Genomic DNA, 18,607 nt, shown 5'->3' on the forward strand with positions numbered 1-18,607 from the left:
GTGTCAGGAATCACCTCCCAAATGTTATCGGTGTTGTTTTGAAACACTCTGTATAAAAATGTATATGAACCTTCAAGTCGGGGGGAGTCAGGGAGGCAAGTGCCTCCCATCTGGAGCCCCAAATGATGTCCTTATTTCGGACCACAGTAGAATGACTTGTGCTATAACGACAAACATAATGAATTCACTTACTACTGTCATCATACCTAAACAAAACAGCTCATTAGTGTTATGATTCACAGAAGGCCAAAAAGCTAGAGTTGACAGACAATGCATACTTAATAGAGTGGTGAACTTAAAATTGTTATTAACTCTTAAATTTTAATATATTTTAACTTGCAGATTTACAAAACCACATTGATGTTGCGTGTGAACAGTTACGCAACACACCGCGAGTGATGGAATGCATTCGAAACTCACGATTAGCACGTTTGCATAGATGTGAGAGGACTTCACTTTGAACATTTCCAGGTACGTATGACCTAGTAGTTTGTAGTGCTATTCTATGTAAGATACTACGTTGCAAATACAGTACGTCGTTGTGGATTCTGCCTGTTATTTCATTAGGCCCTACATAACACGACTAATTACACTTGCTCTTATTTCTACCATCCCTCTGCAAATTTCTATCTGGTATACCACTCTCCATTACCCCCTGAGATTTTGCAACCATGCTAAGTGATCTTTGCTTTGACTCCCATTGTAGATAACGTATGGAGAATCTCTGGCGCATTTATGTAACATGCGTTTAACACGTCAAGCTGATATGATTTTTATGTCTTTTTGAACTCCCCCCTCCCTTCCTAGCTCCTATCATTATTCCGCTGGCAGGTCTGAAGTTCCTTTCCCCTCACATACGAAGCTGTTTAGCTCTGCTCTATCCATTTCCGAACTATACAGAGTGGTAGGTAACTCCACCGAAAAACTTTCGGAGGTGATTCCTTATATTCTATGAAATGGAAGAAGAAAGCTCTTATAAACATGAGTCAAAAAACATCTCCTTTCAGAGTTACGAAACGCCGAAAATTCGAAAAATCACGTTTCAAAACACCCTGATTTAGAAACTATAGAACCTATCCCAAGCGGTTTAAGTAATTACGCAGGAGCTAGTATGCGCTCTATCTAAATATCCATGTTTTACCGTCCTCCGTTATCCGCGAAACATACTGTAAAAAGGAAGTTAAAGTGTAGGGATATTCCTTTAAGTACCAACGGTGCGTTGGTTTCGCTGGTACCGGTGAATTCTGAAACAGGATATTTAGACGGAACGCATAATAGTTCCTGTGTAATTCCTTAAACCGCTTGGGATAGACCCTATAGTTTCTAAGCCAGGCCGTTTTGAAACTTGATTTTTCGAATATTCGACGTTTTATAACTCTGAAAGGAGACGTTTTTAGACCCATGTTTATTAGAACTTTTTTTCTTCTATGTCATATAAGAAATCACTTTCCAAAGTTTTTCAGTGGATTTACCTACCACCCTGTATATCATATAAACATTTTTTCTTGTTTTGGTGCCAGGAATCTATGGTTTCATTTTTACCATTACTTTTGGGACACCGTATATATATATATATATATATATATATATATATATATATATATATATATATATATATATATATATATATATATATATATAATTAACCTTTGCGCATACTGCTGTTCTGCAGATGTCATATTGAAAATCTTGATTAGTGTATACTTTTGTGTCAGTTTCATGTTGGTAGGTATTGTGGTTATTGTAGAGCACTAACTTTTATATCTACAAAAATGTTTTTCTGTATTTTCTCATAAACTACACATGAGCATTTATAAAGTATGCTATTTTGTTCAGGTCAATGTGATCAATCGATACATATCTCATCTTTGGACACGGTTTTTTTTAATGAAACGCTAAGAACATTTTAAGTTGTAATTTTGATTGAAAGTATATTACGGAGATCCCACAGACCTATAAGATTTAGAAAAGCACAAAATATACCATAGATACAACCTTTTCTATACCAAGAAAGGAATTGGTATACAAACTTTTCCCTCATATCCATTAAATATTCCGTCTATGAATACAAAACTTCGTACACACATTTCTTATCCCCTATAGTATTTTTCGAGATACATTTTGATTGAGTGCTTTTACCCGGGGCCACTCTAGAGGGGTCCAAAGTTGATGGAAAGGATTTCCGGGGAGAATTTTCGCGACATTCTCCCAATTTTCCCGTTCAAGTACGTTATGGGCCCCAGTACATAGCACCTCTGGAAAGCTTGTTGGATGTTGAAGAGAATGAACTATAAACCATGACTTTTCAATGAACAATGTTGATACAATAGCTGTTTCACTGCGAGTCTACGATTCTCTTTATACTAACAGGGTTAATTGGGCCCAGGGACTTACTCCATTGTCCATGGTACCTAATATTTTGTGCATGAACATACCTTTGTTATGTTTACCGAATGGACTGGGTTTGATTCGGAAGTCCGGATGACACGTTCATGTCCGTTCCTTGTCAGAATCCGGAGCAGATATTTGTTGGTTCAGTTGGTATTTAGCGTCTAATTCAGCAGTGAAGCTATATGAGACATGGACTAACAACTTAACGTAACATCCGAACGACATGAGCTGCTATGGAAATCGAACCCGAGTCTCCAGCTCCGAAATATGTACGCTATGTTCTGCACTGTGATTGGAAAACCCATCTATAAATATCAAACAAATAGCAAACGGGATAATAGGTTATGAAAAATTGCCTTTCAACTACTAGTACAAACACTATTTGAACACAATTAGGAAGTCTTCTTTATATTAGATCAAAATATTTAATTACATCATCAAAATATCAATTACATCATAATATTTTAATATAATCATCCAATCTCAAAGAGTTTTTTTTTTTCAAACCATCGAATCAAAGAGAGGAGAAATTTGGAAAATTCATTCACACGAGACTGTTTCTTCGGAGATGCCTTAACTTCAGCTTTAGCTTCTGGTAAACAATGTTTGGTATTGCGTGAAGCTTCACCTCCATCAGTGCTATTGATATTGTTAGAGGCTTTACTTCTATCAATGCTATCTACAAAACTAGAGGTTTTACCAGCTCCATTTACTGCTGATTTTCCGCAAGATGTGGTTACGAATCTGTCTATCTCGGATGAGGCTGACGTGACGGACACGGAGGTGACATAGGAACCAGTGTCATTTCTCACAAGCTTTGTCACTTTTAGTGTGGAACTGTTAATGACCTTTTGTGTAATCGTTTGTGAAGTTGCTGAAACATTGAGATCACGTCTTGCTGCTGGAAGATTCGTTTTGGCCCCTGACAACAACGAGGCATCTTCTGGTGACATCGTTGTAGTCTTTTTTGCACAGGAATTCTTTTCACAAAGGTTCTTGGAAGGCACAGTGAATCTATTACTTTGAATAAATTTTATTATAACTTGAAATACCACATAAGAAAATATTACTTAACCCGGGAACACTAATATGTCGTAAAATTTACGACGGCGACCTAATACTTGGTGATTTCAACCAGTTGTACACATGAGTTGAAGTTGGCGTCTCGGCTAATCTCATTTTCTCATTTGGTGAGTAACTGTTGCTATAGGCAGATTGCGTTTGCCAGTGCTCTCGTATAAGTGTGACATGCAGAGGCAATTCGTAGATTTTACGAGCTATTAGTGATAACGGTACAATCTTGAAAGTAACTTCCATTGTTGTGTATCTTTTTCTGAAATAGTAATTTGAAAGTCCTCAAGTACTATTGAAGTGACTCAAAATAACTTCATAAGTGTTATTTTGAGTCACCTTTCGGTTTATAATAGTAAAAGCAAGGATCTTATAAAATAGAGGATCTGCCCTTACAACAAAATCTTGAAGCCATACGTCACAGTTTCGCTCCCCCCCCCCTACTCTGCCCACTCCGCCCAATAGGATCGCAATGTTTTGAGCCAACAATCATGGCGGAAACGAAAGTAGCCAATCAGACGATGGTAGAAACGAGAGTAGCCAATCAGACGTGCCGATGCTCGGTTGTTTTTTGGCTTCACCGATTTAATAGGATGAAGATACACATATGGGCAGATCCTCTATTTAATAGGATGAAGATACATATGGGCAGATCCTCTATTTATAACATCCTTGAGTGAAAGCGCATTCATTGAAAGTAATGTTAATTTTTTGAAGTAGACTTATGATAAAATTATAATAGCAATCTATGCATATATTGAACCAACAACTTTTAGTTAAAAATCTAGAAAGTAGTTACTCTCGATGTATCCTATAAAGTAAATAAATAAACATTAATTATTATATTAGAAAATATTTATATATTAGAAAAATATATTAGAAAAAACTTATAGCAAGGAAAAAAATGAGTTTTACTTCAAGTCGTAAAATTTATGAGGGTTTAGAAATAGTGTACTACAAAACCATATTAGTGTTGCCGGGTTAACATTGTTTACTTACGGACTTGTAAGAAATTTTCTAACGTACTAACAACAATCTCAGCCAAAGGATTTACCTTTTATAGAACCAATTCACTCGGAAATTTAAACATTATATTGCCAACTTTCAAAAAGTATTATTTTCAATACATTATTATTTTATTCAATCCTCCGCCAACATTATAATTAAAAGATTGATAACTATCACTTTCTTGTCAACAACATGACAGTTTCCATAGTAATTCTATACACAGAATAAAAACAATATACACAGGATAATACCGATAATATAACAATATACACATAACTCACGTATTATTAGAAATACTTAGAAATTTTTCCAACACAGAGAATAACTTTTCTAATTTATAATATGTATATTCATAATACTCTATAATAACATTTTATTTCTTGAATGTCAATATCCTCTATGCTGTATTATAATTTATAACCCATGCATTATACACTACATTGAATAAGGAGGTAAGAGGATTCAAATAATTTCCACATGTAAAATAGTTTTCATAAAAGAATGGACAACTTAAAATCTGTCTTTTTTAATTAATGTTGGTTAAACCGCTTTTGAACACAGGTTCACAATTCACAAGGTACTAGAAGTTTCTAGGTTCAATTCATTAACTATATAACTCATGTTTTCATGTACGGTTCCCTAAACTAGGACTGCACGTATAGGAATAAATTAAACTACACTTTTTAAATATAAAAAACGTGCGTAGGCTTAGACAGAGCTAATGATGCAAAAGGACCTGGACGAAGCAGTATTTCTTTTAAAAAGGGATTTTAAAAAGTCTAAAATAACTAATAATTTTCTACTGCTAAATATTGAAAATGTTACAGCGTTACGTAGAAGTACACAATTAATTATCGATTTAGTAAAAATGTATAAAATCAGACCGAACTTAGAAGTTCCCGGCATGCAAAGCTGTGGAGCACAGCCTCTGTTGTTGAGCCAAGTCTACCCATCAAATATAGCGATCTTTAGTTTCTAGGTGATCTGTTACTTCCTCACCGGATTTAGTTCAGATTCGGTCAGTAGTTATCGAGAAATAAAGTACAATATTCAAGAAAGCCGAGTCGAGCCGAGTCCGGCAACTTAATATAGATTTCTTTATTCGTTTGGTCATAGGATATTTGCCCATCAAATTTGGTTTAGTTTCGGGCAGTTAGCATACACACACAAACCTGAAACGAAACTACGAGTATAAGCTCCCGTATACTTTTGCCGGAAGATAATAATTATACTGGTATTCTTTTCTCTTTCGGTTCCCACTCCGCCAACCAATATAAGTTATTACGCCTGCGCATGATTAAAGTTTGAAATGTATCAATCGGCCCGGTGCCACCCTGTATAATTCTTCCATGTAGTGACCACCTAGCATAAGTTGATCCGTGTTTTTCGCATAAATAATCGTTTTATGGCAAGTCAATTTGCTCACAATTGTCAATATGAAAATAAATAAGAGTGCATAATGTATTACTATATCATACAAAGCAAGAAAAGTGAAGTAAAATATGTGTGTTTCCTAACTAGACCATCTGTGCTCTGCACTTTCTGACAACGTAATGTAATAATAAATAGCATTTATTTTTATATTCACTTAAGTGCATATGGCAGTGGTTATCAAACTTGTTGATACCGCGACCCACACTAAATATTAAAAAGTATTTTGTGGCCCACCTACTTTTATTCAAATACACATGTCATTCTACGTAATGGTGGTGTATTTCAAACCAATTAAATTTTGTATATCGTATTTCTAATTTTTCCATAGAAAGGTAACACTATTCCCAACGCAATCCTACCCCGTGACAGATTTTGACTCATTCATTTTCTTTCCATCCTAGCCCAGTATCTCTACTGATCGTACAACAGGGCAGAGCTCTGAGTAATTACTTACTCTTCAATTCATTAACAAACCTTCCAATTTTCATTTCCTGTATGGTACTTACTTTACAACATATGTTTCTGCATCAAAATAAATTTTTCATAATCAAAAGGAAAAACTTCTCGTGACCCACCAAAAAACTTTCCACGAGCCACCAATGGGTCGCGACCCATGCTTTGAGAAACACTGGTATATGGTATTTCTTGCTTTACTTACTAATTATAGGTGCATATTTAGATCCTTCGTAAACATAGATTCTCGCAGTTGGAAAGTCAGATTCGTTGTGTCATGCTCTTGATTACGTCACGACTTTAGTTGTATACAAAACTGAGAGCGTAAAATTTATATTGCACGTAGACTAAATACTTTTATCTCTACGATTTTTGCCATCTGAGTTTTAGTCTTCAATTTGGGAACTCTTTCTTACTTTCTCCGTCATGGAATATAGAGGCTTGCTTTTGTTTTCTAACTATGCTGTTTATTTCCAAATATTATTTAAATGTGTATGGAGCATTCAAATTAAAATGTAGTTTTCGTTACGCTCACGCAAACCGTTACAGAATTAACCCCATAGTTTTAGGCAAGCTTGCATATAAAATTATAATTTAATTTTCAAAATGTAATTTGTTATGTAAGAAAGTAAATTCAATTAGAATTCCAAATTGTCAAAAAAACAATGTTGGTAAAGAAATATGATTGATTTCGAGTTTATGGATAGATATACTAGATCCAGGTAGATGATATAAAGTTTCACCAAACAGTAATGTGATAAAGTTTACATCAGATTGAAGACTTTCTACGTCAAAGAGAAGAAGATTTATTTGGAAATATCCTTTTGACTATGTAGTATTCTAAGATAATTATTACAACCTGTAGATATAGTAGCCACTTTCGAAAAAAAAAAACTCGAAGCCTAAAATAATGTACTTAAAGATTAAGTTTCTTCAGCGTCCTTCCACCCAATTAAAATTTTCAGTCCTCTTCAATACAGGATAAAAATGGATCTGAAAAGTTAGGGAGACGGATGACGTCACGCCGTACTTTGTACCTATCTTTGCCCATTGTACTTTTTTAGAAGTGGAGGGACGACCCTAGATACTTTCTGGGAATGTTGTAACGGCGTCCCCCCATTCCCCCGCACTTTTACCCCTGCTTCAATGTATTATGAATTAATCAAACTGCCAACAACTATTTATTTGCTTATAAATGTTGATTTACATATGTAATTTGAAACCTACACGTGTACATTATAGCTTATCCATTATTTCATTATTCTACCACAACGAGCAACGCGACCGACAAAAGCTCAATATCATTCGTGTAATAAATATTATAATATATGAGATAATATTTGAAGAGAATTAATAAAATGAAGTGATATGTTATATGATTTATATATGTTAAATTATGCCATATTAAATAATTCTTCGAAGTTTACGCTATAGTGAAAATTGTTTCGATGTAATATTTTTTGTACTAATTAACTGGATTACTAGTGGTTAAATAGCCCGTACACTGCAAAATTTATGTATATTGAAATTTTACAGCAGGAAGGCTATATTGAGTTTAGGGACAATTTGGAATAATACAGTGGCCTATATGATTAAGGTTTCCTCGCTGGTCTAGTGGTTAGCACATACTAACATGGTGCTCAATTCCCGGGTTCGATTCCCAGTGAGACAGAAAAAATAATTTCACAGTTATTCTTTTTCATTAATCGTCCGTCTCCTTTAACGAAGTGGCATAGCTGTGGAACGTTAAATATTCAATTTTCCTATCTGATTAACCAATTATATGCAATAAATAGTTGTGGGTGGTACGGTGGCTCAGTGGTAGAAGGCTTACCTCTGTGTGGGGGGTCCCTGGTTCGATCCCATTTGTGGTTCCATCCCAAGTACATTTGTGGTGGACAAAATCATGTCCGTGATATTTCTCGAGGTACTCCCGTTTCCTCAAACTTCCTCATTCCACCAATTCTTCCATTATCATTCACTTGCCTTAGTCATCATCTCTTTTAGCCTAAAGAGTATAATCGTGAGATATTAAACTGAAATATTTAATTTCATTCATTTCAATCCAATAAATAGTTGTATTTATCTTTAGTAGTCTACATAATACTTGAACGTCCTGCACTAAGATCGCTGCCCTCACTCTATAACCCGGATCAGGGACTATGATGGGTATCAAAGATCCATTCTAGAAGAATTAAATTTTATTTTCTATTCAACATTTCTTAGTGTCAGGAGTGTATCAACAAAATCGTAATACTGGAGAGGTATGTAATGTTGAAATGAAATTCATATTGATCCAGTCAATTCAAATTTAAGCTTTTTTAAATTTACGTTTCCGCTATAATTCATAAATTAGGAAAATAAATTCCTGTATAACTTACTCCATCTTGCTCTCAGTGAGTCTTAAGTTAAGCCAAACAAGAAAAGGTTTTACTTTTCATATCATACAAAAGAGAAAATATTTCCAACCATGTTTACGTGATTTAGATGTATCGAAAGACCTGCTGCTTTCACGTCAGATCTTAGAAAGCAGTTTTTCCAGCATACCTAGTGTTTGCTTAAAAGCAACCTTGATTTCAATGCAGTGCTTTGTGCTTTCAAATAAGGAGAGAATAGAAGAGTTCTTAAATATATTTTTCAAGAAAACAAAATTACAAACGTAATATTTCATACACTATATGGTTTACAACTGTTGGCTAGTAAATGTCATAATAAATGTATATATATGAAAATATTTATGTTCTACTTCAACATCATCCATCTGCCTAGTGCTTGAACGCAATTCCCCCAAATTTATCATCCTCTCGCAAATATAAATAATATCAGGAACTGCTTCACTTAGTGGCCTCGTGTCTTCTTTTAAAACAAAATCGGTCTATATTTGCCTACGCCTACCCACACAATATTATCATTTCGATCAAAAGAATTTTTGGTTTAACGTCCCATGATCATTCAGGGAAGCTCAAGGAGATGGAGATGAAAGTAAGTATTTTCTTGAGATCACAATTTCATTTATATCTCCACCCATAACATTTTACTAATATCTCCACCCTCCCTCAATATCTCCACCTTGCCGCGGTGGGAGGGCTTGCGTACTCTAATGATCCCAAGAGCTATGCCGGAGATAGCTTCGCTATCAGAGGGCTTCCCATGCCTGGCAGGTCTTTAGGGGTAGAAGTCAGACGAAGAGAGATATTATGGTAGTGGGCAGCAGCTCTACCATTACCACACTGAGGCTGAAAATGACTGACATCGCAAGGCTCAGATGTGGACAAAAACAGGCAGGGACGGGATGTCCTCTATGGTTGTTTCACTGAAAGGTGAAAGGACCTGGGACACCACCAAGTTACTCAGTCCCTAGAAAACAACATGGAAAGAGAAACCAGCACATAGGAAGAGAAACGAGCACATAGGAAGAGAAACGATAACCCAATAACAGCAGAAATATTGGAAATGATGGAGTAAAGAAGACAGTTCAAGATAACAAACAAAGAAGAGGACTACAAAAGGTGCGGAAATCACATCAACAGAGAAGTAAAGAAGGCCAGAGAAAACTGGATAAACAATTTATGCAAAGAAATTGAGGAAAATATAGTAAAAGGCAATACAGAAACGGCATATAGAAAGATTAGAAAACAGTTCAGTGAGAAAAAAGAAACGAACAGACATTATCATAGACATGGACGGAACAATGCTAATAGAAGAGGAGCAGATTACAAGAAGATGGAAGGAATATATTGAAGAACTCTACAAAGGGGACAGAGTGAACGAAGAAGAGATAGAGAAGGAAGAAGACGTAGATGAAAATGAATTGGGACCATCAATTTTACAGTACGAATTTGACAATGCTTCGGAGAAAATGCAACATAGTAAAGCTCTACTCGGAATAGCGACAAAGAAAAAACTATTTAAACTTATTAATGAAATGTACATCTCGGGAAAAAATACCAAGAGACTTCGAGAAAAGCATATTGGTACCTATCCCGAAGAGAAAAGGCGCACGGAAATGCGAAGAACACAGAACGTTAAGTTTGCTTTCCCACGCACCAAAAATACTGTGCAAAATTATCGCAAACGAATAGAGGGGAAGATCGGAGAACGGTTATCAGAGGACCAGTTTGGATTCAGGAGGAAAAGAGGAGCAAGGGAAGCAATACTGAGTCTACGGTTGATCATGGAACAGCACATCAGAATAAACAAATCAATTGTGATAGTATTTGTAGATATATAGAAAGCTTTTGACAACGTAGATTGGAATGTCATGTTCAGAGCGTTGAAAAATCTGAAAGTAGATTACAGAGACAGAAGAATAATATACCAACTTTATAAGAACCAGACAGCTGTTATAGGAAGAGATCAGAAGGAAGCAAGAATAAGTAAAGGAGTGAGGCAAGGATGTGGACTTTCACCTCTCTTGTTCAACGTCTATATAGAAGAGGTTATGAAAGAATCCTTGGATAAAAAAGAGAAAGGCGTAAAAGTAAATGGTCAGGTTTTCAGCACAATAAGGTTTGCTGATGACATAGCATTGATAGCGGAGAACGATGAGGACATGCAGGAAGCACTTTCAAACTTGAACGACCAACAGGAAAAAACATGCAAAATGAAGATAAATAAGAAGAAAACGAAAGTGATAAAGTGCATAAGAGCAGGACAGGAAGGGGCAAACGTATGGCTAGATGGAGAGAAAATCGAAGACGTTAAGACGTTCCCCTATTTAGGAAGTCTAATATCTTCGGACGGAAGAAGTGAAAAAGACGTAAGTTCAAGAATAGCACAGGCTGAACAAGCATTCAATAGGAAAAGAGGACTAGTAACATCAATAAATGTGTCGCTGGACGTTCGTAAACAATTTAAGAGATTGGTATGGAGCGTGGCGCTGTACGGATCAGAGACGTGGACATTGAGGAAAGCTGAAATATCCAAGCTGGAAGCATTTGAAATGAGGTGTTGGCGCAGAATGCTGCGCATATCATGGACCGAAAGGAAAAGGTATGAAGACGTAATAAAGGAAGCAAACGAAGGACGACAGATCATGAAGATAATAAGAAAAAGAAGAAACAGCCTGTTTGGCCATCTTATTCGACACTCCGATTGGACCACTGTGTTGATAGAGGGAAAGGCAGAAGGAAAATCAGGAAGAGGAAGACCAAGGATATAATATCTAGATACAGTTACGAAGAAGAGGCCTTATCAAAGTATAAGACTGCTCTCCCAAGCGAGAGAAAAGTTTTAAAATTTCCAAGTTGCCCACCAACCTATGGTTGAGGTGAACAAGAAGAAGATATAAATTTACTAGTACTTCCTAGTTCAATTCTGATCTCCATAGAACCAAAGCGATAACAAATATCGAGAAGTGGTTTTTCGGAATAGATGTAGAGTTCAAAGAATTTCGTTTCATTTCATCCGTTAACCGTATATTCAAACCGGAAGAGATAGAAATCAACCATTCCTTTTGTAATCGTTTGATCGCCATAGAATAAAAACGGGAATAGAAAGAGGCAAATGTTTTTTTTTTTTTTTTTTGCAATAAATTTAGTGTCTAAACTAAAGATAGACACCAACTTCCTAAACCTACGAAACTTGCAAATATTAAATTTGTCTACGTGTTGTGGACTAATTCGTTAACATACACATCTGGTATTATCTATATCAGCTGTTGAGGAGTTTCATCCATGTCGTCGACCAAAGTTGAACTCGCTAGCCACTATATCAGCAGAGAGGGTGTGACTCAAGTGGTTTGTTGATAGAGTTAACCCAGTAAATAAGGCACTGAAATTTGTTAACAGAAAAATTCAATTAAAAATTTAATGAAGTGAAGTATATATCTAGTGCAAAATTTACTATTGACTGAGGAAAAGCACCAAAACTTGTCTTTTATATGTGTATTTTACATCGTTATTGATATTTTAAAGTGTTTTGTTGCATAATTTCTTGATTTTAAGTAAACTAATTTGTCACTGATGTAAGAAAATGTGTTATATGAGTAACAGGAAATTATGAAGAAGACACTTTAAGAAATATCCGTGTTTCCAATATGTTATTAAGCATTATTTTTTTCGAGTAATGAAATTTCAAACATTCCTATTCTGATTAACTGAAATAAGACTAAAATAGATCATTTTTAATAAACAAGGGCAATCTGAGAGAAGATTTTTTCTATTTTTAAAGGAATAATTCGAATATTTGGTTAATTTGTTATAACTATATATTAGCAAAATTAATCTTGTTATTATTCCTTAGTTTTATAATACGAGATTAGTGGTAAAGCGCTCCATTTTGATCCAAATGATCTCAGGTTCGATCCCATTATCTGTGATTCCCTGTTGCATAATATTGCATCTACAGTGAGAAAAAATTGTAAGTGGCGCACTTAAAAAGGTAGATTACATGCGTAATTCCTGTAGTTTTTGGACTTAACGTACAGCAGACGTATAACTGAAAACGCATGTTTTGTAATACTTTCCGTATAAGTGTTCCATCTATACGTACTTTCCGTATGAAACAATATAGGCGATCAGGATCTCACATACAAATGGACGTATAACATATAGCTGAGGAATGTAACATAAGTATATGCATGTGATATACGGAAAACTGTTAGATGTCAGACATCCTGCAATTGAATGATGTAACATCTAAGGGCAGTAGCATAAGGCTAACGTATGCTCCGTACTGATTTCTGTAGTAAGCAAGAGGATACTGTATATTTGCACAATATACCGCTGTCCGGAGAACGGATTTTTCTCAATGTATGGGTGTATTTTAGGGTTCACTTGTTCTCTGCCATTTTCCATCACTCTCTGGCATGTCATCTGTCTTTTCTAGCCTACAGGATGTATAAGAAATTAAAACTAAAGACTTCATTTTCTTTTAATCTTTGCCAAGTTTAAGTCAATCGGAAATACCTATTCCACTCCTGTCAGGTCTGAAAGTACGAATTTAACAAGATTTTAAAACTGTAACAGAATATTGACTTATTCATGATTTCAATTGCACTGCATTACTCCGTTTCTAATATTCATTACACAAGCACTCTGTGGGGGAAATCACGCTGACTCAGTGGCTACACCTCTGGTGCAGAGAGTTCCTGATTCGATCCCCGTCCACACGAGTTTGACATGGACTATCTTGTTCGCAAATTTCCCTTGTATTCTGACGTGTTCTCACACATTTTCATTCCACCAACTATTTCATAATTATTAACTTTTATTAATTTTTCTGTCTACTTTACCTTAAAGGGCATACTCGTTTGAAGTAAAACTTGAAATTTCATTTCACAGTTTACGAGTACTGCGTGGCGATATTAAAAGAAGTCGTCAATTTTGAATAATGCAACTGAATATACAACACTGAGTTCGAAGCAGGAACCCTTACCACTAGAAATGAGCCTTGTACCATTGAACCATATAATTTTATAGATATCAAGTTATTTTTAAGATGTATTGAAATGTTTACACCAGCATAATATACTAAATCTTTACCACAACATGACGTATAATAACAACTCGAGAGAACCCTTTCCCTGGTTACTTCTATATTGAAAAAAAAATTGAACTATACAGAAAAAATCGTGTACTTCGATCGAAAATCCAATTTACCTCAAGAATATTCAATACAGGATTCATCAAGAAGGTGAAAGGAACTTGGCAGGGCCTATATTTTAAAAATACCATTCTGAGGGAAACTAAGATAAACTGGAGAAAGAATGATCAACAACTGGATTCGAACCGGGTACCAATTGGTTACAAAACAATAACGGTAATAATCATAAGCTATATATAATATAGAATTGGATTTTATAGCTCGGTTCATATTACTCTAATAGTAACATTCTCTGTCTTTTAAATATTATTTGGAATTTCCAACATTCCCTTTGAGACAGTAAGTCTGAATGAAATTCTAGATTAGTTTATGTTTGCTTTAGAATTTTGAGTCAATTATGAAATAAATTGTCTCATATTTTATTAGGATATTTCTTTTGAGTTACATTCCTTTAGTCCTGAATGATTTATCCCCATTTAAATATATTCCAGGAAAGGCTTTATATTACTTTTCAACTTCGAACAATTAGGAAATAACTGAACCAAAATTGAACTTTTAATGCAATAAACTCTAATTAAGACAGTAAAGAGGATCGTGACAAACTTAAATTTATGAATAAGTCTATGCTGGTAGTTGATGCGGTTAGTATTTTATACCCTCACATATCCCAAGAATATGAAGTTTTAACCTCGGCAATGCCTTTTTTTTTAGATTTAACCAAAAAATCTTATTTTTGAGGTTAAACTGATACCAAAAATCAATACTCTAGACTTTATATATATCCTCTCACATCCCTAGTATGTGAAGTATATACTCTTTCATACAAGGAGTATATATAGCTTTAATACGAATAATAAGCTTTTAGAATTATCAATATGTTTTTTTCAATTTGACCAAAAAAGTATTTTAAATTCTGATGCAATCTGTTTGGCATCAGTTTAAACAACAACAATACTCTAAGCTTTATATACCCTCTCATACCCCAAGTATGTGAAGTATATACCCTCTCATACCCTGAATATGTGAAGTTTTAACCTCACCAATATTTTTTCAGTATTGACCAAACAAATTTTAACCTCTGATCCATCTGATTGGCAACAGTTTAGATAACAATGCACTAGAATTTGTATACCCTCCCATGCCCTAAGTATGTGAGGTTTCAGTCTTACTCTGAGGCTTAACCAAAAATTTGTTAATCTTAAAAACACTTTTAACGCAGCAAAAAAAGTTAACCTCAAAAGAAATTCTAACCTCAGCACACATTTGCATATGTTTGATATGGAACATGGATAGTCATAGCTCAAGTCACCATTGCTTGTGAAGATATTAATGGATTAACGAACTCGATCGAGATAGTTGCACTAGTTGTCTATTGCAAAAAATATAATTCAAAATTCGCTTTTGCTCAAAAGTAATTGTCTCGAGTAACGGACAGAGGTACTAACATTACTATCTTATAAGGCACACACACTAGCGCAATTCTAATAACAAAATTACATAAATGAGTTCTTTAATTTTAAGTCTTGAACGAAAGAATCTTGGCTAAATTCTGAAAACACAACTTTTTTTTCATTACAAACTTATATGTGCTGATTTCAAACCAGGAACCTTTAGTACTACAGATGAGCCCTATACCGCTAACCCAAGGTAACTCGATTATGTCTAAATAGTTACCACTTCAAATCGTGAAACAAATAGTTATATATAATTATCTTTAAGCTATCCTCCAAACTTCTGGCATAGGAATGATCAAAAGCTTCCTCAAATCCGTTAAAAGATTTTGTATTTATTTATTTTTAATTATTTATTAATAATCTTATTTACCAGCAATTTAATATCGTGTCTGAACCACTAAGTCACTGACTAGGGTACAACTTTGAGACTATAAGCAATGAAAGCTTGCATATGAGTATTTTGGTTACACGAAAACTCTACAAGTTGACAATGAAAACTATATAATGTATAATTGTAATTTTTGTATAATGTATATAGTGTATTTTTTCTATTTATGTCACATCTACGTTTTTCGTACGAAACTATCAATATTTTAAATTGCTTTACAAAAAGGAATTTGTGACAAGGATCATAAAAGTTGTTAAGATATCAAATTTTCATAATCTGTTCTGTATTTTTTCCTATTTATGTCACATCTACATTTTTCGTATGAAACTACTAGAAATTTAAATTGCTTTACAAAAAGGAATTTGTGACTAGGATCATAAAAGTTGTTAAGAATCAAATTTTCATAATCTGTTCTAAAATTTTGATATTGGATGTAAGTTTTAAGGATGATCTTCGAACTATTAAATTATACTTATTTTGAAAAAAAAAAAAAAAAAGAAAAGAAAAATCTGATCTGAACCGTCGAGGAATTGAACCCAGTGTTTTGCTTATCGGAAGTATCCTTCACCACAAAGTTACAGAAACTATCTAATTAGACAAGGTCTGAAGTATTGAAGAGAATCTCTGAAGACTAATCATCTCATTCATGGGGACCTTGGTTCGATCCTAGCTCGAACCAAATGAGCTTTGTGGTGAACAAACACCGTGTGCGTGGGATTATTCGGGATTTCCCCGTTTCCTCATACTTTCTTTATTCCACGATTTCATTCATTTCTCATCATCACCGTCTTTTTAGCCTACCCGGCATAACTGTGGGACGTCAACTTTAAAAATTTCATTTCATTTTTAAGCATCTCATTGGTAGTTGAGTAGTGAAGTGTTCGCCTAACTAATGAGATGCCCGAATTTGATTAGCTGTCTGTCCAACGATTCGTTTAAGATTCAGACAAACAAAGAGATACAAATGGCATTTTATCAGATATGTCTATAAGTGACAATGAGATATTCATTAAGGTTATTGCTTTGCTTAAAGGCTTACGTGTCATCAATGACTCAGTGGTAGAGCACTCACGTCTGGTGCGTGGGGTCTCTGCTTAGATCCAAGTTTCCGCTTTGTAGGCTTTGTGGTGAATAAAAGCCCTGTGGAGCAGTCTCAGGTTCGATTCCCGGTGGGGGCTCTCGGTCGAAAAAGTGTACAAAGCTTTTTCAGGCCTGCCATCCTGAATGAGGTTTTTCTGGGTTTTCCTCATTCACACCAGCTAAATGCCAGGTGGTACCTAACATAAGTTCCAGACTGCTTCTTTCCTTCGACAATCCTTTCTTCCTCCCCTTTTCCCGGTTAGTGTGCTCGCCGAGGATGTCATCCCTCAAAATGTGGAAAGCTAACATGGCCATAGATGCCGAAAGCTCAGAAATCTAAATCCCTAAAGCCGTGCACGTGTTTTCCCGGGGTTCTTCCGTTTCCTTCCACTTTCGTCATCCTGTCATTATTATTCATCTCATCATCATTGTCTCCCTTAACCTTAGTTCACAACCGTGGGACGTTAAACTAAAAAAATAATAGGTATCGACCAACTTTAAAATCATCTTTCTTGTAAATAGAAAACTGACATTTATATCCCTTTACTTATAAATCTTTTGTTGGAATATTCCTTTTTTTTTTGGTGTTCCATTAAAACGGATTTATTTAGTTATTTACCTTGAATAACTTCTCTCCTCTTTAAGAATGTAAAAGAGTTCAAATATCGTGGAAAAACTTTTATCCCTCTGAGTACAATCTCTCATAAGCAACAGGTAGCCAGTTAAGCATCGGATTCTGACAGAGATATGCAACACACATACAAATGAACAAACACAAGTCATATGAAGACCCTACCTGTTAAGCGGGAACACAGCAACAGGCAGCTCGCTGTCGTGCAGGACTCGGCGTGATGCGGGTCGTCTATATCCAGGAACAACACAGCTTCTGCTACATACCTTTATAACACGTGCGCTCTTTCCCTCCTTCGGCTCTCTGTACATTCTCATTGGTCGAACACACAAGGACCAACTTACTGATTGGCCACCGCTACGCCTACCCAAAAGAACATCAAACACCCACTATTACTGTTATGTAGTTTTTTAGATATATAATTTTGCTATATTGTTACTTTATTTATTTTTTTTTCTTCCTTAAGGTCAGAACCCAGTAACACTCACAAAAAGAAGTTTCGAAATAGCTGTATAGAACGGTATACATTCTTGCAATATAGCATCTGGTCTTCCTTTCCTTTTCGAAGTTTTTCCAATCTAATGCTTTGATATTGAAAGAGTTCCCTCGTGGTTTAGTGGTTTGCGATACTCCTCGAATGTGGGAAAACCGGGTTCTATCCCACGTAAACTATAGATTTTATGTCTTATTGCCTCTCGTGCTGTTAAAGGATGTCAAAAGAATTAAGCATAGGATATTTAAGAACATCATGAAATGTACACGATATGAAATGAACGTGTCTGCTTTTCTTATATGAGCTTTTTATTAAACTTAATAACGTATCGGTTTAGGGCTGATTCGAAGTTCTGTTGAAGTATTATATCCTTTAAAATTATTTTCGTAAAATAATGACTGAAGAGGTCTACGTAATTTTCTTTCTTTCTCTTCATACACTTTCGAAATGTTTCTCAATGTTTCGAAATGATCTACTTACTACCTTCATTCCTGTAGGGAAGCTAAAGGCTCAGTACTGAAGAAGCAACAGCCCACCAACGCATCGTATTTTGTACAAACCAATCTCGTAAGTATTGTTATTGCTTACGTCCCTAAAATTTTGCTTTATAAGATTCTCGTATTATACCTCTCATTTTCTGGTCACCTACACCAAGATCT

At 35.1% G+C, this 18,607-nt stretch overlaps 1 protein-coding gene across 1 annotated transcript in view; it reads right to left on the bottom strand.

Moving 5' to 3' along the window:
• LOC145669280 (uncharacterized) overlaps positions 1-18,607 on the bottom strand; it is a 179,425-nt gene that overhangs the window by 144,968 nt on the left and 15,850 nt on the right. Inside the window, exon 2 of the mRNA XM_081737598.1 lies at positions 17,621-17,818. Coding sequence (XP_081593724.1) covers positions 17,621-17,818 — 198 coding nt within the window. The remainder of the gene's footprint in view (positions 1-17,620; positions 17,819-18,607) is intronic.

The sequence above is a fragment of the Thermobia domestica genome, chromosome 13 (assembly GCF_964235325.1).
Source record: "Thermobia domestica chromosome 13, izTheDome1.hap1.1, whole genome shotgun sequence".
In the NCBI taxonomy this organism is placed as follows: Eukaryota; Metazoa; Arthropoda; class Insecta; order Zygentoma; family Lepismatidae; genus Thermobia; species Thermobia domestica.